This window comes from Cajanus cajan, chromosome 6 (assembly GCF_000230855.2).
Source record: "Cajanus cajan strain Asha chromosome 6, NIPB_CcT2T_4, whole genome shotgun sequence".
Classification (NCBI taxonomy): Eukaryota; Viridiplantae; Streptophyta; class Magnoliopsida; order Fabales; family Fabaceae; genus Cajanus; species Cajanus cajan.
The window spans coordinates 60,024,147-60,045,242 of NC_138522.1; the positions used below are offsets into that span (position 1 = coordinate 60,024,147).

General features: G+C 32.8%; 1 protein-coding gene across 2 annotated transcripts; it reads right to left on the reverse strand.

Moving 5' to 3' along the window:
• Positions 1 to 1,023: 1,023 nt before the first annotated feature.
• On the reverse strand, positions 1,024 to 20,206 carry PIR121 (transcription activator). Of its 2 annotated transcripts, XM_083059182.1 has the most exons (30): positions 19,941 to 20,200; positions 19,446 to 19,518; positions 19,231 to 19,295; positions 19,026 to 19,103; positions 18,330 to 18,449; positions 18,149 to 18,219; positions 17,972 to 18,064; positions 16,507 to 16,576; positions 16,218 to 16,282; positions 15,287 to 15,482; positions 14,975 to 15,131; positions 14,445 to 14,533; positions 14,127 to 14,318; positions 13,383 to 13,594; positions 12,976 to 13,120; positions 12,232 to 12,400; positions 11,202 to 11,278; positions 10,688 to 10,858; positions 10,061 to 10,137; positions 9,866 to 9,968; positions 7,773 to 7,892; positions 7,523 to 7,666; positions 7,174 to 7,317; positions 6,588 to 6,731; positions 5,818 to 5,905; positions 5,101 to 5,228; positions 3,834 to 4,041; positions 2,867 to 3,039; positions 1,890 to 2,099; positions 1,024 to 1,432 (listed from the first exon to the last, which is right to left on the reverse strand). In XM_083059182.1, the coding sequence occupies exons 1-30, from the start codon at positions 19,992 to 19,994 to the stop codon at positions 1,238 to 1,240; spliced, it is 3,831 nt and encodes a 1,276-aa protein (XP_082915308.1). In that variant the 5' UTR covers positions 19,995 to 20,200; the 3' UTR covers positions 1,024 to 1,237. The 2 variants fall into 2 exon arrangements, with proteins under 2 accessions (XP_082915308.1, XP_082915309.1); XM_083059183.1 differs by lacking the exons at positions 1,024 to 1,432; positions 1,890 to 2,099; positions 2,867 to 3,039 and having other exon boundaries at positions 3,969 to 4,041; positions 5,066 to 5,228; positions 19,941 to 20,206.
• Between the last annotated feature and the right edge of the window lie 890 nt (positions 20,207 to 21,096).

Genomic DNA, 21,096 nt, shown 5'->3' on the forward strand with positions numbered 1-21,096 from the left:
ACTAAGCACATGATACTAATACACAATTTGGATTGGATTGAACTAACATCGTTATTATTGTTTTTTCTATTTTATATTTCCTCCATGAACATAACTCTCACAATATTCTAAAACTAAAACTAATAATTAAAGATTAATTTGCATCACGAGATGTAACTTTTATTAATCATTATTTTAAAATAAACGAGAATCAAATTTAACAACACTAAATCGATTAGTCTTTTTTATTTGGATACGAGGTAAGTTGACCTAAGGTTCTGTAAATTTCAAAGCACTCTTCTTGAGCCATGAATAAGGCTTCGATCTCCTCAATAGTACTGAGATTGGATCTTGATAGAATTGACGCTACAAATGAATCATGTTCTTATCCCACCCATAAAGAATAATGTCAATATGTTCCTTTGTCAAAACTAAACCTTCAACCGCACAAGTGAATTCACTATCTTCTTTAACTTGCAGCAAATAAGCACTTGCTGGTGATGAATATTTCTTGATGCTCTTCTGTTACGTTTTGAATTGTTCCATCTTGACTTTTGCTTGAGATGCTAAAAAGTGTTTCAAGCTTTTCCCAATATTGTTGGGAAGTAGAACAACCATCTATTACATTCATTAAGCATGAATAAAAACTGGAATAGAGAAGGTTTCAAGAGTGAATTGTACAGAAGTTTGATTTTTAGGAGTGGCCATTTTTCGAGAACAAGCTTTGTTACCATGAAAGATGTCAGATCAACTAAGTTATGAAGTGGACGCAAGAAAACTTGGAGAATGAGAAAAATGAACAAAAATGATCTCCGAATGAATTACTCTTGCAGAGAGGTGGGAAAATGTACTTGTACAAGCTTGTACTAGATAAATTCAATTATAACTATAACTAATAACTAGTGACAGTTGTAACTACCAACTGACTGGGCTCCACTACAGTTGTACTCTAACAGTGATATTTTGGTTTGTATTTTTTCGTAGGAGTTAAGATTTGGACTTGGTTTCATACGAGCATGCTAAATATTGCCCTTGTCCAACAGCTTGTTCAAATGGAACACCTATGTCGAACATTTTATTTTTATCATCAATCAAGTACAAAAGTTGTTGCTCCCTCTGTATAGAAACTCACAAGCTCATGAAACATATATACCATACATAGTATCTTTTACATACATGATACAACACAACGTTACATATACACCGTATAGGGGACAAGGTACAGAATTTGCTGGAAGCCTACAACTAGACTACTCGTTTAAGCACCTTTCTGCGGCAGTGTTTCAAACGCTGAAACTGTGTTATCAAATTTTATACGATGTAATGGAGCACCACTTTGCTTAATAGCACAAGCTGTCTTTTCTTCAAGGGGGCAACGCGCTTTAAGCATGGAGAATACATGGTTATTTAATCTCCTTGCTTTTTTCATTGCTTCCAGTAAGGCTTCCCATCCCTGTTAGAAATAAAAAATAAAAAATGCTATCAATAGCAGCACGCAAGATACATACAAAGAAAGCCATTGCTACTAAAGCAGCGAGGACCTGGAATTTAAATTGCACTTAACCAAGTCGCAGCTTCTTCGCTACTATGTACTATTTGGCTATTCTTAAAACATTTGACATGACAACCATCTAAATTAAATGATTGTTTTAACAATATGATCAATTTAAAGTTGATTTCATCTTTAGTCATTGTATTAGTGAATTGAAAAAAAAAAAAAGCAAACATAATTTTCTAAAAATGCAGTAAGGTAGAAGAAAATGTTGAGCAAAAAGGAAAACATTTCTATAACGCTCGTGTAGCAAAGTATGGACAATAACGAGCATAGTAATTTTATTATTATAATAGATAAGGATTATGTAAAACAAGCAAATATTCTTTGGGCTTTGATTCGAAGAAGCAATATAAACCTGCACAACAAATTGTGAGTTCTTGTGTGTTTGCATAACAGATGCATACTCCACTTCTGCAATATTGAGGATCTGATATGAAAAGTCAAAGAGCTCAAAGTGCAGCTGCTGCCCAAGCAAATAAATTATAGTGCAGCCACCCCAAGCAACTGAATCTCCTAGCCTCTCATTACTATTTGATGGCACTTGGGCAGACTCTTCCAAGTATCCCTATGTAGCTCAAGAAAAATACACATCAAAATATATATTGAAAAAAAAAAAAAAAAAGATGACAAAAAGCACAAGAAAATTCATTAATGAATTGAACAAGATGTTACAAAGTAGTTCAAGTTAATTTTTAGCCATCTTGAAATTGAAAGAGGCGCCTTTAACTTGAAATGCTTCTATGCTTCACTCAGTTTTCAGCCAAATTTAAGACACCCACCCGCACGAACTAAATAGGGACCAATTTAATTTACCCAAACTGTGAACTAAAAGGTGTATTTTTTTCTTGTCCATAAAATAGTAGATAGGAGATGACACCCCTAAGATTACTGGACAGGGAGCCAATGGCATGTATAGGATCCTCAAACCAAGCATTACTATCCACTTAGTACTTAGTCTAAACTCTAAACTTAGTAGTGCATAATTTGACTAAGGACTTTACTTGTCAAACTAAGGACCAGAAGAGGTTCACTAGAGGGATTTCTCCTTTGGGACTAAAGAATCTCTTTGAGTAAGTATGTTTACCAAAATAAAATTTTAATGGTCACAGGAGGTCACAGGAGGTGTTGAACCTGCATCATGAAGAACGTAAACTTGGACTAGATTTTAAACCATTTAAGTCAACCCACAATGAATATAAAAGGTGTATGAAGAAACAAACAATTAAATTCTACATGATAAGAATTTTATGTTAAGTCAATTCATCATTCAAAGCATTGGCAACTTATTAAGCAACGTAAGAAATGGAAGAGATGTGGAAAGATGCTACTCACAATTTGGAGGCCACTGTATATTCGATAGAAATCTTTAGAAATTGTAATGTCAATGAAACCTGTCTTGGGTGCAGCACTCCATTTATTACAATATTTATCCAACGCAGCACTAGTGAAAGCAAGGGCATACTCCAGCACACTTCCAGTATTCAAGTTAGCCTTGTATAAAAGATCTGTAACAACAAGCCCTTAGATTTGATTTTAAGAAACCAAAGTAAGAAAGTTTTATTGATAAATACAAAAGGTATAATAAATGTTTTTGTTGGAAACAGGGTTTTAGGTAGAGGGAGGAAGAGAAAGGAAAGAAAACTGATATTAAATGAGATGTATCACAATGTATTGATGTGTTCATAAAACCTAAAGCACTAACCCTTATTTGTACTAATCATAATCCTAACTAGTTAGTTAAACAAATCATGATAAGGGTAACTAATCTTAAGAGATAAATGAGGAATCAGGAAGAAAGCTAATCCTAGAAGATAATGTAAGATATAATAGGATATTTTTGGCTATCTCCATATATTCTAACAAATTTCTTTTCTAATAAATATTTTTATGCTTTTAATTGCTTAAAATCACTAAAAATGACCTTGAGGTTGTGTAATGGATTACCTGATCAATTACCATCAAATTACAGCAAAATAATCAATTACTGTTGTAAATAGGAGTATCTTAAGAGATTTAATATTATTTTATAATCCTTCCTTATTTCCTTTATTTTTGTTTGATTTTCATAGTTAATGGTTAATGGTTTTGAGCCAAATACACTCAACCATCAAATTGACATTTTAGCTTTCATTGGAAGATTCATGCACTAAGGGAGTGTGCATTTGTATCTCTATTTTGTGAAGATTGAGTGAGGCATCTCGAGATATCAAGAGTGGGGTATCTCTTAGTAGAAGGCATTTATGGTGAGGTAGGGCCAAGCTAACAGCAAAATAATTAGAAAGCATATCCAACAACACACCTGCAGCTTCTGCCTGCTTTGACATAATGTGGAAAGAGGTAGGTGATGGGCAGCCAGGGTATGAAACCATTGCAGCAGCAGTTGATTTAAAGATACTAACAACAGGGCTGTCTCCACCATCTTGAGAAGTTACTATTTGACCATCTGCTCCAGGAAGCAAGCCCAACCAGGGAGCAGTTTGCATGAAATCCATAGAATCCTTTTCTCTCTGTCAAGAAGGCAACATATTGATCACTGCTACTCTCAAATTAAAGTAGCATACATGAAAACATCAATAAACTACAATGAATGAAAATGAGGTTATTACAACTTATTTCACATGTAATACTATCAATTTCGCAAAATTCATTCTTCAATACTATTCATCCTTGTAAAATTAGTTTGGGAGTTTGGCGATGATGAATTATTATTCTTTGACTGGCATGAGATCTCCTCTCAGATTCTTAAAAAGCCTATATGAGATGCCAAACTCCCTAAATACCTCTCACTTTTGTCTTTTTTCTTTGCCTATCCATTTTATTTGAGAATCTTTCCATAATAAAGGATCAAATATTCCAAAAGCTTAAGTTGTTATTTGGAGTCACATGAAGAATTTTATATCCTTGATACACCTTATCTAAGTTCCATTTGGTCTTGAAGCATGGACAAATACCATATGCTGAAATTCAATTTTGTCTACAATAATGGGGCAGCAAGGATTTCCTTAATATTTTTGGTCAGAGGCTCTGATACCATATCAAGGGCCAATTCTAATAGCTTAAACTATTGAGACGGGATTGAACAAGTTAGACCAAGCCCACAAACACTTCCAACTTATATATATGTTCTTAGGTCCTCCTTGCCATTTTTATGCCTGCAATAACCAAATTCTTCTAGTGCTACCTAACTTTGTCCTCTCCATCTATTTTAAGTTTCTGACCAAATAAGGAGTTCATGTAAGTCATCTGCAAACACAAATTTCCTTTTCATTCATAATATTTACTAAGCTTTTCATGGCTTTTAAGTTTCAATACCTTGTTTGTTTTTTGAGTCAGCTTTGCATCATAAAGGTTCTTCACTATAGGTATCCTTTGGTACTTTAAATCCTACAATTGGCTAAAATTACATATGTTTTTGTCGCACCGTTTTTTATTTTTAGGCTCTGTTCAAAAATGCATATGATTTTTAAAAATGTTATCTTAAAATATAAAAACAGATTTATTAAGTCTTCAACTTATGTTGACGGCAATTACATTAATTAAATTGGTCACTGCACTACATTACTGACCAACACAATATCTAGAAGCCCCATCCAATATAATACACTTCCGATCTCTTTTATGCCATGAAGAACCTCAACTTTCAGCTCTGATTTTGTCTCCCAGTTAAGATGTTCCTTAACAAGTCTCACACAACCTGTGTAGAAATAATCTTAAGAATTAATTTCTCAGATATGACCATGTATCAATGTACTGGATTCATTGTGCAGATAATTTGTATATGAGAAAACTATTTGTAATGACCATGAAATATAGATGTCTTGATAAAGTCCTAGCAAAATGTTTCAGTGCTATTGAGATTTTGAAAAATGCATTATGCCAATGACTTCATAATTTGAAAATATGTAGCTCTGTAAGTATGAAAAAAAGGGCTCTAGTATACTTTATTCAAAAGAAAGGACAAAGAAATACATGCTAGTAATAATTAATATTTATCTAAGTGTTTTTGGTTGAGCATTGTATAATTTGGTGCATATTTACCAAGAATTTATAATATTGTAGGATGCATGCACATCCAAGTATATGAACCACCAACATGATAAGACTCCCTATTATTTGGTAAATGATTTTGCCTTTCACAATTTTCTATACTTCGAGAATTTTCTATACATTGAATCAGTATGCATAATTTTCCATGAAGATGTTGAAAGAAGAATAAATTTTAAGCATTCAAATATATGTAAATTACAGACTAAACTTTTTAAAAGGAAAATGTCAGCACATACTTGTCACGCCTCCATCAAAAGGAAGAAGCCCAATTGATTTTGGCAAAGATTCTTGTAATCCTGTAATCATTGGTTCAAGCAAAGTGATCTAGGAATAGCATGCATTTACATAGTTAGTCAGCCACGTCTAAATTTTAAAATATCAATAATCAGTAAATATAGACATGCAAACTATAAGCATCCAATATGTATGTATGCCAAACAATCAGTTGCTTAATATGGTAAGAAACTTTCATGAATGTCATTGTGGAATCTATGTATTTGAAAAATTGCGTGTAAAATTTTATCATTCACTTTCTATATCCTCAGCATACGAGCATGTATAGATTAGCACATCACTTTATGGTCAAAACTTTTGACATTCTTTCACATCTTGAAAAGTAATGGCACTTGATTCTCTCTTCGTTATGCAAAATCTTGCTCTACATGATTATACAAAATCGATTGATCAGTTTTCCATAGCCAAAAAAACTCTGCACTTCATAACCTGTTGTTGACATAGGGCACAGGTGTCTTGAATATGGATGCAAAAGGTATTACATTATAACAGGATTTTTTGTTGATACTTGATAATAAAAAAATTTCATTAGTGACAAGGGATAGGAAACAAGGAGAATTTCAATTAGTTTACATAAATTTCTACAATAGTTTATTATCAAAGCTGATGTATATATAAAATTGTATTTTATAATGTTTAGGAGGTTTCCACAGAAAAACAAATGCTATGCAATGAATCATTCACAATTTAGCAAATATAAAGAATGGCATACCTTGTTTGATATGTGATCAAGAAGGGCTCTAATAAGCCAAGGTAATGATCGGGATCCCAGAAGTTGAACAATAGAAAACATGTGAGGTATTCCAAAGAATCCACTATGCAGTCGCACAAAACTCTGATGGGCAGAATTCAAGTCCTATTACATAGAATGAGACCATGAGAAACTTGTATGCATGCATATAAAGAATATTGTAGAAAGCAAACACACAAGCACAGTTATTCATCTCCCTCTCCCTCATTATATACTCTCAATGAGTAAAACAAAAAAAATGAATATAAGAAACACAAATATTTTTGTTAAAATGAATAGAGCAAAAGCAGAAAAAAGACTCTTCTGTACTTGGAACAGTCACCTAGCACATTGGTCCTCCTAAAGTCTTATATGCAAGTTGACATATACTTTGGAACTTCCCAAAATGGTAAGTGACTGAGATAAACAAATTCAGTCAGAGGAAGTAAATCACATTATATTTTACTCATGTAAACATCTAAGTTGAGCTAAAAGTTGAACTATTTGTATTTAACATGTTTATGGTCACAAATATATGACTATTTAAGGCGGTAAAAGGAATGCTTACTTGAGTACCGCAATAGAAACTAGGCTTAGCGGAGGGTACAGATGGCTTCTGAACAGGAACAGTCCTTGATGATCTGATAAAACGTTGAGTAGTATTGCAGAGGATGAAATTTGGCAAAAAATCATTTTGCATCTCAGACCAAATCTAGCATACATAAAGAAATAGATCAATGAAATTGTAGGAAACAGATCAAGTCATGAAATTATTAATACCATTCAAATAGTGGTTTCAATATGAGGATTCAAGATTAAAAAATACAGGAAGTTATTTATCATTTTATCAATATTGTGCAAAGAAGAAAGTGAGAAATCAAAATTAAAGAACTTCTTTAGAACTCAAAGGAACAAACCTGTGAGGCCAGTCGACTAGAAAATGATACAAGGGAGATGTTCTCTTGCATCTCATTCAACATGAGACTAAAAGAGTCTACAGAAAGATCTCTAGACAGCAGTTCATGGGAATGTTTTAAGACATCCAACAACTTCTCTAATTCCTGAAATAAAATAGTTAGGGTATTACTTTAGTTAATGAACATTGAGAAACGAAAAAATAGTTCATAATTGTTGGCCATGGGAAGTAGCAAAGGTAAAATCACTGACCACTATGGCACAAAGATCCTGACACTCAAAACGATCAAACAGAAACTCAATATTTTCCCGGAAAACTTTGTTCATCCGTTCAATGATCAAACTTCGCAAATTAATCATCCTTCCAAGCAGCTGTGCATCAATCAAAAGATTTTTAATCACATGGGAGAGTAATTGCAACTCACTCAAATTTTAACTATGATATCAAGCAGAACATGTGTTTGTGTGTGTGTGTGAGAGAGAGAGAGATCGAGATCATATAAATAGAACAAGAAATAACCACGAAAATAAAAGTTTGTAAATCATGTTACTATCAATCTTAGTCTTCAGAATCATTTTCTTAAAAAACAATCTCTACTAGTTTGTTGCAGGATGTGGCATTCAAGATGATTGAACCTGCTTTCCATGTTTTTGACACCAGAATTTCTACAACAACTTTATTAATGATTAAAATGGAATTTCCATAGAAACAAAATATTGAAAACCAAAACAGCTACCAAAATGTCTTTCTTCTCTCAGTCAACATGTTAGGACTTAAGCACATGAGGAGAGCTCAACCTAAAAGATTAGTCTATTAAGTGTAAGAACATCAAGGCTTAAATCCCACATTGAGCTTCAAATTCTATTCAATGTAGGATTCCTAACATTATCACCTCCTTTGAAGGCCAATAGACACACGACTTTCACTCTATCGACATTGATCCAATGATAACTTTTTTCTCTTTGACGACTTCACTCACCTATTAATATTCGATTTGCACCTTAATCCAGCCTATGGGTAGCTCTTTTCATAGCCCAACTCTCAATGAAAGCACCATTTGATAGAGAACTAAAAACTATACTATCACTATTCCTAGAATCTACCATTAATGGGCTCATAGAAAGCTATAAAAAAGATGAAGGTAACATTCATATTTTCCATTCATGCCTACAAGTGCCAAAGGGATACAAATTTATAACCTAATAGTACTAAGGATGATCCTATAAGTGTCCTCATCCTATTTTAGAGAATATAAAATAACATAAAACTAAAAGATAAATGCAATAACATTTTAAGACCAACTAATATAATCTTTTAACCACTTGACCTCATTAGGCCCAACCTATCACAACAAATTTTGAGAAGCTTATTCCTAGGTAGCCTTTGGATTGACTCTTTTTCGATCTTCAAAAATACTTTAAGGTTACAGTAAAAGTAAAAAGTTTAAAGTTAAAGATGTTAGTAATTATATTTTTTTTTTCAGATTAAAAGTTGATTGTTGGTTAAAAATTCTTGGGTTGCACGCTACCGAGTTTTGGGATTTGGAAATGTGAAGGAAGAAGTTCCTAAAATTTAGCTTATCTAAAAGCTCTTCTTTTTGTGTTTTCTTCATTTGGAAAAAACTACTTTTATACTTTAGTTTTTCTAGAATTGTATTTGGCCCAGCTTTTCCTTTGGATTAGTTCCAAAAAGTCATATTAAACACTACGTTAGGGCTTAGACTCTCAGTATACAAAAGCCAGGACCCTAACTAATCCAAGTTGAGTTGGGTTGAACCAATTAAAGGAGCAACACTATCTCAGATACTGTTGTTTCCATTACAAAAATTCAAACCTGGAGTATGTGATTAACAAACTTTGGTAACTTTTGGGAAGATTTTGATGACTAATAATCAGTATGATATTAAATTCTTGAGGAAAAATATTTTAACAACTTATTCATGCTGTATAATAGCACACAAAGACATCTGTTTTGTATACTTCCTCAACTTATAGCAAGTCGCATAATTCCAAAATCACTCAATGATAATGAAGTTTGAATTGGCAACACCCAGATACATATTAAAAAAAATAAAAGTAATAAAACAGTTAAGCTCTGTTCACTTAAAGCAGGCTATCAGTCAGGTGTTTCCAAATCCTGCCAGAAAAAGAGGGGAGATCTAACAGCATAATACTGGTGTAAATATATTTTCCAATCCCCCCACCCCTGGCCCACCTTGGACTATTTTGATTGAAGTTGACTGATCCAAAATTTGTTAAGCAGGTAGTATACACCCAACTTACACTTAAATACACCAAATCAAATCATGGAAGAAAAAAAAAATGTGATGATGTAATTCATTAACCTTCACTCTAGTCATTTTAAGAAGCAGATTGAGCCTTATGGGTTGCACAGCATACTTTTCTGCATTGTCTGAAGCAAAGAGGAATGAAGAATCAAGCAATTCACTGCATGATTTAGCATCCATCAATAAGAAAAAAAAGTTAGTCCGTGAAATAATTAAAAGAAAGGTGGATAAGCCAGAAAAAAATGAGCATACCTTGCTGCCCAACTTTTGTAATATGTAAAAATGGTTTCACACAATTTTGTAACAAATATATCAAAACAATGATCCACCTGTGAGGAAAAGATAAACAGAAAACATTTGATCAATGGAGAAAGCATATGATACGAAACTTGTAATCAGAAGCAAAAATCGTTTTGTACTAACACCAGAATTCACTCTCTGCTACTGGTATAAACTGATATCAACAGAAGGCATGAATTTACAAACAGCTCACAAATAAAAAAGAAAACATGTAAAAATGAAGGCTCATCAAGGGTCCTGACTCCTCCCTGTCCAAAAGTCCCCAGTCAATTTTCGCCTCCACAAGGGTTCCCCCTGGTTTCATCCTTGATTTCCCATGATTGCCCTTCTTCCCACCTTGCCATGTAAGCAAGAATTTTATGACCCAATTCCCACTTCTACTTCTTGTCCTCAATTTCACTACTCTTTTTTATCACTCTTAAATTTAGTATCTGTTGGATGCCTAACAGCACATAAGTTACTCACGAATTTAGTGCACATCAGCATATGCACCTAACCTAAAATCATCCCTATCAGATATTATACTGCTCCAGGAAATTCACCATATAATCATCTAGCATAAGTTAAAATGTCTAATACCTCAGCCTCAATTTCATCATATAGAAACCGCTGCTTCAGCAACACCAAGGCTTGCTGAGCTGAATCATTATAGATGTCAAATGGCATTAGAACACTCTCAAGAAGACCAGAATTCGGTGACTCAAGTACACAATCCACCAGCATCCAGGGAAGAGAGCATTCAATTGGAAACTACATGGAATAAATTGACTACATTTAGTACATAAGGGGAGGTAGAAAACAAATGCATATAAGAAAAATAACAAGTTTGGTGAAAAGCTATCAGAGTAGAGTTGAAATATAACATTGAGAAACTTGTTACATAGAAATGTTCCCATTTCAAGTTGCTAGCCTACCATTATTTGAGTTTTTTTTATATTCAATTACAAGTACAAATAGACTCTGATGAGTGAATGCTTGATGCAATCAATATCTTGCAGGTAGCTAGGAAATTTGTAGCTGGTCTTATCAAAAAGTGTTTTTGGTGAACATGATCGATTTAAAATTTAATTAATTTTGCAGTGATAAGTATTACCTGAATGACTCGTGAAGACTCTAAATAGAATTCTCTAAACCATAAGAAACCAAGATCTGTCAATGTTGCAACAGTCACTGCAAGCATCATCACCCCAGTCAATTACAATGAAGAATGCAGTGAGGCATATACAGAGGATTCTATATCATTAAACTGTTTAAGAAGTTAAAGGGTCAAAATTTTTCAGAATTTCCTACACTACACTCTAATGCATTTCTTATCTAGTCCAAGAAAATCAAATCTTTAAGGATACTTTCTAAAAGAATTGGCGACACTGTGACCTCCTAATTGGTATACTTATCACTTATGGGACAATAATGAGCGGATAAAAGACTAGTTGTGACAGCTAAATCATTAGCCCAAAAATGAGCTGCAGATGCTTTAAAAGGACCAATCTTCATCATCAGGAACACATGCCAGGGGCAAACACGATAACATAATCTATGGAGACTTGACAATTTATCATACAACTAAATAGCACCCAAAAAGCTGAAATTTATTCAGCCACTATTCTACCCAAGTAATAAAGATGTCAGTTTAATGTTGTGTTCAGCTATCCTTTAAACATCCACCTGCCCTCTCAATTCAATGATGTATAGTTTTGTATTAGATGTTTTTAATGTCTATAACAGGTCAAGCATGGACACCAAATGATATTGCTAATGATCAGGCATCTGTCAGCCCAATTGCATCTATGTTCTATTTCAATTTCTAGATGTTTGACTAATTTACCCTTTTATTCTTCAGTCATATGTAAACAAGAGGGAGTAGAAGAGCCCTGTATAGATTGGAAGCAGTGCACCGTGAAGGCATATATGTTTGTGGGTCCACATATGTTATTAACAGAGATATGACACAAAATGTAATGCTTCAGAACTAGTTCCCTTATGTAGGAAAGGAACCATGGGGGGCAGGGGATAGTGAGAGGAAGAGGTTATCAGAGTAGATGTTTGATCTATCAACAGAGAAAGTGCCCAAAGGATGAGTGTTTGCAGTAACATTGATGCTAGGGTCAATCTAAGAGCATTACCTGAGTAGTCTAAAATATGAAGGAAAAAACCAAGCTTGTAAAAAAATGTCTCCAGCTGTTTTAAATCATTAACTGGAATTTCTGAGCCACTATTGCCAAAGAGTCCACCCGGCCTCCTAAGGTTGCCACCAGAAACCACCTCATATATTAAGAACTGCAAGCAGTGCACCTGTAGTGAAGAGATTAGCTAAATAACTATTGCATGCTAACCACAAAATTACACACCCATAGAAAGAAATAGTAAAGCAGTCCAAACCAGGACAGAGAATTTTTGGTGACAAGTTTTGATAAGCCTCTCAACAAAAGTTATCATGCAAGGCCTTATATAGTTGGAATAAATTGATTGCTATAATTTCTTGCAGAAGACTGGAGTTTGAAAAAATTAATATAAAAAATGAAGGAAAAAGAAGAGAATAAATTATATTTTTTTCATGATCACAACATGTAAGAACAAGTCTGCCAATATGTATGACCACAAATGAATGTTTGTTCAACATTTCAAAATAAAGGCACTTGAGCATCTTTATGTATATTTATTTTCTTCTATGACAGTATTAAGTCCATATGCTAGTTCAACAAAACATCTATATAGATAGCAGAGTTCAATATATAGCATTGATACTTTGATCTCTGATAAATGCAACTTTTCACTTATATATATATATATATATATATATATATATATATATATAAATAATAACATATTATATAGCTGGCAGCAAGAGAATGGAAAATGATGCAGACCTGAGCAGCAGTTGGGGCAATGGCTCTTGGATAGAATATGTTTGCTTTTTCTTCACCTCCATGCTGTGAGGACTGTAACTCAGATTCTGACTTGTTTGTATTAGCCATCCAATCAGCTGAAAGGGTCCGCATATCTGAAAGAATCCTGAAAATCCATATTTGGGTATTTGATATAAGCAATCAAAAGAAAATAAAGCAAGTAATGTGTATTCATGATGCAGACTTTTCAATCAATGAGTTGTTTCCCTGGAATTTTTCTTTGGGTCCAAATGAAGAAATAGAATTCAAGCCCAAAACTCTATAAAGAAGTATCATAGGATAATTCAGAAAACCATCAAATACTGCATTTAAGATAAGTTACAGAAAGTAACAAATATAGACCATGTAATGTGAAATTAAAATACTACCTAGAAAGGTCCTTCTTCTTTCTGAAGGTAGTCCGCAACATAGTAGCTAATGTGTTTTGGACAAAATCTTGGACCTCAGCATGTATTGTTTCCCATAAAGCATCAGCAACCAGTGTATCACACCGCTGCATCATAGATCCAACACTCTTTATGTAGCTCACAAGTTCAACCAGTGCTTTCCTTTCCTCTGCACTGTAATTATATCGTACTACCTACAAGAAACACAATATATATATATGGTAATATTTTCATATTTTAATAAGAAATCACTCAAGATACATTTTTTTTTATTTTAAGTGTAGGGTGTCAACTTTAACTTAACTCAAACTTAAGTACAATTAGCCAAATCACATTTGTGCAAGGTTAACATTAATAATTAAATGATTTAAAATAAGTGACTAACTGATACAATAATTGATTAATTAGCGTGATAAATGGTCAAGTTTTAAGTGGCTAACATAAAAACAAAATTGGCTGGTTCAAGTTTCAAGTGTTTAACATGCTTGAAGTAACAAGGAGTATCAACATTACTGAAATCACAAATTGTATTTTAGGATTTCTCTTTGGAATAAATAGTTAAGTAGTTTATACAAATATAAAAATGATGTCAATATTGGCAGTACAGTAGTACAGTACCAGATAAGAACATCAATCAGCCATCACAACCAATAGAACAAGAAGAATAAGAAGAAAATACAAGGAAAAAGAAGAAAGCAATAATTAGAAAATTTGAACGTTCCTTACCTTTTCATAGTCAGAGAAAGATGGGGATGCATCTTTGCATGGTCGAGAAAATTTCCAAGCACATTGTTCCCATATGCGTGCAGTCCATCTGCTTAATAGCTGAAAACCTTCAACAATCATATCATACATGTTCCCCTTGACTTCTTTGCTCCATTCAACATCAGAACCATCAGTTGACTTCAACAATAATAGCTGTAAAAACAGAGATAAACAACAAACTATCAGGTTTTAATGCCAGACAGCAGAAAAAAAAAAAAAAAAAAAAAGATTTTACAAAGGGCTTTCTGTATGCAACCCAGCCAGAGCAAAGGGCAGCACCTGATTCATTGCAGAAGCAAAACGAATTACAAAATCATCATGCTCAGCACGGATGGCTCCAATATGATTGATGATCAGATAATGTCTCTGATATGTGTATCAAGTCAAGTTTACATTCTAAAGGACCCAGCAGGAAGATGCTTTCTAAGTTATAAAAAGTTAACACTTCAAAAGTAAAAAATGATTCCTAAATAATTTTTTAATAGAAATTCCATGTGGAACCTATAAGCACTCCAGTTTTCAATTCATGTATTATTAAATTCCAGCTTATACAGTATATAATAAATTTGTCCATAATCAGAAAAGAACTATAGACCACCCTCTTGGTATTGTTTAACTTTAATGAACAGAAAGCATGCAATTTGTTATCCAAAAGCATAGATCATTCATAGTCACAACTCATCTATCTGCAGTGAAAGTGGTAAAAGTAACATTGCTTCATGGATGACAGAGGACAGGGAAATTAAATATTGGTTCAATAACAACAAATTAGAATCAATTTATCAGTAAAAACAATAAACAATTTGGAGGATATTCTTGTGCCTCACGAGGTGGAAGCTCATGAGGTGCTGGAAGGGTGAGAAGGCGAGTTTGGGAAGTAAATTTTGGAAAGTACGTTGATAATTCCTTCAATATTGCAGCAGGAGACAAATGCAGATCTGGAAATGCAGGAATGACTGCTTCATTCTGTAAAAGTAGTATAAAAAGATACACATACACAGATGTAAACTTTTTGACAATAGAGACAGAATTTGGTGCTTAAACTGTAAAAAAATTCAGGTATAATAATAATAATGTCATTTATTATATAATGTTCTCAATAAGCATATATACAACAGTACCTTAAATATATTGATCAATCTGTTGATTTTCACCCTCTTGTACAGAGACTCACTATCTTTCTCTGATGATGTCACTAGGACAACAAGAACAGGCAAAACACGCAATAGAATGTGGCGCTCTGGAAAGAGAAGTGCAAAGTCCAATTCTAAAGACTCCACAACAAAGACTATAAGAACTTGAAGAATGTCTTCTACACTATTTCAAGTCAAGGATTAGAATAAGAAATAAAAATACAAAAAAGGAGGATATTTAAAAAGTGTAACAAAGTAATCCAATTCTAAAGACTCTACAACAAAGACTACACGAACTTGAAGTATGTCTTCAGCATTATTTCAAGTCAAGGATATGAATAAGAAATTAAAAAATAAAAAGAGGATATTTAAATCTCCTCGCAAGAGTTCTTTGCACTTCTATGTGACAGTATTCACTATTCAAGGACAAAAGCCAAGCCCCTAAATTTTAGAATAAAAACTCCTCTCATCATCTAGATTTCCTCTAATTTGCTTTAAACTGTAAACTAGCGTAACTAATCAAAAGAAGGATCTGAGGTAGCCTAGCCACAAGATATATTTGTTCTCTTACTTTTTCTCTTTTTTTCTTAACTCAAGTATGGACCAAATCTACAAGCTTCTTTTGGATGAAAGTATATCTAGTTTAAGGATAAAATCCTCCAGTCTCCTCCTACACACTCTCATCACTGTATGTTCAACACAAAGTGGCAGTCTAGCACTCAATTTTTCTTGTCAATTAAATCAGTTCCCATATCCCCCCTAAACACAGATATTTTCTACAAATATATATATATATATATATAAACAAAATTAACCAAATATTAACAAGTTAAACCTATCGAGTAGACACTGTGGTTTTGCCAAGAATGTCATATTGAACAAAAAAAATCTTAAGTAGATATACATGTCTCAAGGATACTTGTTCACACGAAACATCTCAACATGCAAATTCAACAAAATAGCCCATCTTGTGCTCAAGAAAATCTGCACATAAAATTTAAAAAAGGTCAATCACAACCATCTTTGGTTTGGCATTTTCTGAAGTTCAATAGAAACAAGGAGAATTTTGGAAAAGTTATATATATATATATATATATATATATATATATATATATATATATATATATATATATATATATAAATCAATCAATGAATAACAAATTTACATATTTTATGTCACAAACTTTGAAATTTCAACAATTACGCACCTGCAAGTCATCTAATTCCTCCCTCAGTGAATCAGTGTCTTGCCACTGACCACTGACTTGAGTGAAAGTCCTGACAAATTGAGGGGGAAAAAAACCAAGATGAATGACTGAAACTTCATTAAGTAACTTTTCAAATATAGAAATCATACTTCTTATTAAACATTTTAAACTCATCCAACTTTTCCATCTAACCAATAAGAAATGATGAAAGAGAAGTAAGGTGTGGTTAAAAAAAACTTTTTCTTCCATCAAAATTGCTGCTTAAGACAATCACAGCCACATACATGACAAAAGGTTAGCAGGTTGAATCAGCTAGAGTGATGATTGATAATTACTTAATTAACAAAGGAAATTATGTAAAGACCCACAGACACACCCTTTCTTTGGATGTGAAGAAAGGGAATAACAGAAAAGAAAATGTTATTTAAATTTCAAAATAAGAAAAACTTTGCAGAGAAAAAAAATTGAACTTGTAATTTCTGTAGTTTTCCTTTGTTTAACTTTTCTCTTCATCCTAACAAGAAATTTTCAAATATTCACAAAATTATTTCCTCATTATTTTTCCTCAAACCAAACAAAGGTTTAACATATTTCCTTGATAAAAAAAAAATATAAAAAAAAAACTAAAAGAAACTGGATGAAACAAAAAATACTGTAACACCAGTAGAAACTGGAGAGTTCTTTTATATTTTATATCAAAATCAAACTAAAGTAATTATCAGTATTTGGCTGTCCTTGCACCCCTGGCCATGCTGTTTTACACGAGACTATGAGAGTAGTATTACAACTGTAAGACCCTTAGGCTTCTTTAATGAAATCTTTATTCCCCATCTAGGGTCTGTTTGAATAAATTTCTTCAGAAGTACCTCTAGAAGAAACGAATAGGAAGAAAAAATGAAACAAATTTCTTCATAAGCTAAAATTATCTTAGGCACGAGTTAAAAATAAGTTTTCGGAGAAACTAATATGAGAAAAACTCTACAAATTAGCTTATGGAGAAGCTTATATGATTTTCTTCTTATTTTTTCCTCTTAAAAGTGATTTTGAAAAAGTTTATCCACACAGACCCCTAGTTCCCAATCAAACAACTTTATCTGAAAATTTCATAGTCCACTAGTAGGTTATTCCTTCAATCTAATAATTTGGGCGAGGCAGAAAGTCAGATCCCTAAAGTAGTAAAGTACTTCAATGTGATGTAGATGTTCTAATACATAAAGCATTAGATCAGCTCTACGGAAGTTAAATTGAAGAATTATGGAAACCCAATAATATTGATAAACAGATAAAAGCTCTGTTCATTACTACACATACCGACTTACATGCTTCTAAAGCTTGTGCATAAAAAAGGTTCCAATAAGAAATAGATATAAGATATAACAGAAACAAACTGAAGCACTGAACCTGAAAGAAAAGTTGAAGATCCTCAACCTGAAGGTAAAGTGACATAGGCAAATTAAATGCATACCTTTTATACCATGAAAAGTCATTAGGTATGCTTGCCTTAGCATTTTTAAGATGATCCAGTTGCACCAAAACATCAAGCAACTTCAGCATAGACCTGGAGTCGAGAACAAAGCTATTAAAAAATACAAAAAAATACAAAAAAAAAACTACAACAAAAAGCATAGTCATTTTAACACACCACAAATGAGATATTGTAGGGCCATTAATGCGTCGTTCAGGCCTAGAAAAACGTTGCATGTCAGCAGCTAACTGCATAAAAAATGACATTTACAGATTTACTTAATGTCCTAAGTCTGGACCAGCTAAGTTTCTGGTAAAATAATAAAGTACCCTATAATATGAAAAAGAAAATCTCGTACTTTTGAGGAAGCTGATGCTTGCCATCGCTGAATTTCACGCAGACGACTCATTTCCAAATCCAGAACTTGATATGTCTCCAAATATAAGTCAGCTTGACTTTGCTTCATAGAATCAGGTAGCTGCCCCATCGTAGCAAAATGCATAAATTACATAAAACAATATAGGCATATAGAAAGACTAAAATGGATCTCCAGTATGTATGGTCAATTTAATATAGCCAATTATCAACAAAGCAAAAGAAAATGGCAACGTATAAGATTATGATGTTGCATTAAGCGAAATTATCAGTCACACAAAACTTAAATTCATTCATTACCCTCCCCCTCCCCCCCAAAAAAAAATAAAAAAAATCTAGGTTTGAAGTTGGAACTTTGGGTCCAGACCATCCAAACAAATATAAATAAAAAATAAATTGTTCATAAACAGTTTTTGAATAACTTTGCCTTTTGAAAAAGCAACATGCACATGCTGACATAAACACACACACACATATATATATATATATAGTTCATGAAAAACTAGCCAAAAAAATGGTAAGTTTGGATTATTCCCTGTAGTCTTCGAATACAATGTCCTTCCAAGTCCAAAAGATTAACTCTCTTTGTTCTGACAAAATTTCTTCATTTATCTAAAAGACAATGTACTTTATATACATTGACTGATTTCAACTACCTGTAGCTTAAGAGAAAAATTACCTGCGGAAGTGCTTTGACACAGCTGCGATATGTGTAAAGCACTGATGCCATCTCCTTTCCCTCTTGGGTAAGGACATTCTGCATTTTGTATTAGCCAAAGCAGTTAAAATTTATAATCAGAAAAAATAAAAAAATAAAAAAATAAAAATCTCAAACAAAAGATAAAGGAAAATTAAACAACAAAAATAGTCCAAGAGCTGCATACCAGCTGGTTGAGAGCTTTTGTGTCCTCTGATAGAGATAGACGGTATGCAGAAACATCACTATACTCTACAAAAAGGAGTTTGGTAAATGGTAATTACCAATAAGTCTATGCATCTTTGAAGCAAAGCCAAAAGTGCTCAAGCATTTAAGTACAGCCACAGCATAAATGCATAACATATCCAAAGAAGAATAAAATTGAGGAAGAAACAGAAGTACCTATTGGACTTTCTGTTGCACCTCTCTCGGTTGATACCCACACTCCAGGTCCTTGCACCTCTGGTTGCTCATCCTACATAACAAATCACAAACCCTAAAACATTACACGTGAAAAATAACTATATATGGAAACAAAAACCTCAAGTTCCTGCAACGCGTAATTTTGGAACCTCAACATCAAATTACATGTATATCTAGCATTCACAGATCAGAAGTCTGTTTCAGTCAATGTTTGACTAATAAACATTTCGGATAAGGAAAAGATAGAAGCCGCTCGCTGCCTATAACAAACACAACTTCAAAACCAAACGGATGTTTCTGTAATTAGAATTAGCTCCAATTAAGCGAATGATGGACTGAATCGGACAACCAATAGCAAAAGTAGCAAGGAAAGAGGATCCACAAGCTCATTTCAATGTTCACAACAAAAGAGGTGAGAAAAATGTGACAGAAATTGGATTCAAATAGAGAAAGAAAATGAGGTTAAGGAAGTACCTCCAGCGAGAATGTCGATAGAGCAGCAATGGCTTCTTCGACTGGAACAGCCATCACCAATTTCCGAATCAATGTTGAGGGAAAAGCAGAGCGCGAAGCATATAACAGCAGAGGAAAGATAAACTACAATTTCTTCGTTTCTCACTCCACCTCCACTACTCTCGGTAGGTACATAAACATCAGCGAGTCTTCAATTGCAAGGCTCAGCAGGTATCGCTTTTGTCTGTATGACTAAAATGCCCTCCTTCTATGCTGTATTTCACCTTCTATTGTCGTTACGGAGGCTATATACATGCATCTGAATTCTGAAGTAAGAAAATAAGGGGGAAACAAGTGGGAGTGACAAAAAGAAAATAAAAATAGAAAATGAAGGGGAATGCATAATTTTTGTTTTATTTTTTTGTGCATAATTATATTTTTTTCAATTTTCATGCTTCCAATTTATATCGAATTTGATTATCTAAATGAGGGGAGTACATTTTGAAAAATAAAAGATAATAATTACTAAAAAAATCAATTATTAATATGATAATTAACAATTGTTCAAATACTAATTTGGTTGTTAGAGAACTTTATATGTATTTTTACCTTTACTCGCTCTTAGACAATATGATCTTCATCACGTGATATCTAAACAAATATGCTTAGCTAGATAAATCAATTTTAAACACAAAGAAAGCTAAAATAGCTCAAAAAGTATTATTGCAAAATCTAATTTTATCTGTGTACAATTTGGCTATTTATATTGATATGTATTACAAGAGAATTAAGTAACTAACTATTAATTGTAACAAATAATTAATTAATAAGAATTTGAACTGTTTTTTGTTGAGCTCAACTCATTTTGATTTTTTATTTATTTTTATTTGTTTATGGACATAGCTTATACAATATTTTAAAATTGATAATCAAAAATTAATTTGTACTTTTGAGATATGACTCTTTTCTTATTTAGATAAATAAAATAAATAAGAAAGAAAAAAGGCAAATAAATATTAAAAAAATATTGCAGAAAAATATATAGTTTATTTAGATAGGTATAAATATAAAAGAGATATTTTTAAATCTTAATACGCTCCAAAATTAACTTTTTAGAATAGATATTGATGTGATTTATACAATGTGACAATCACTTCAAAACTTTACAATGATGACC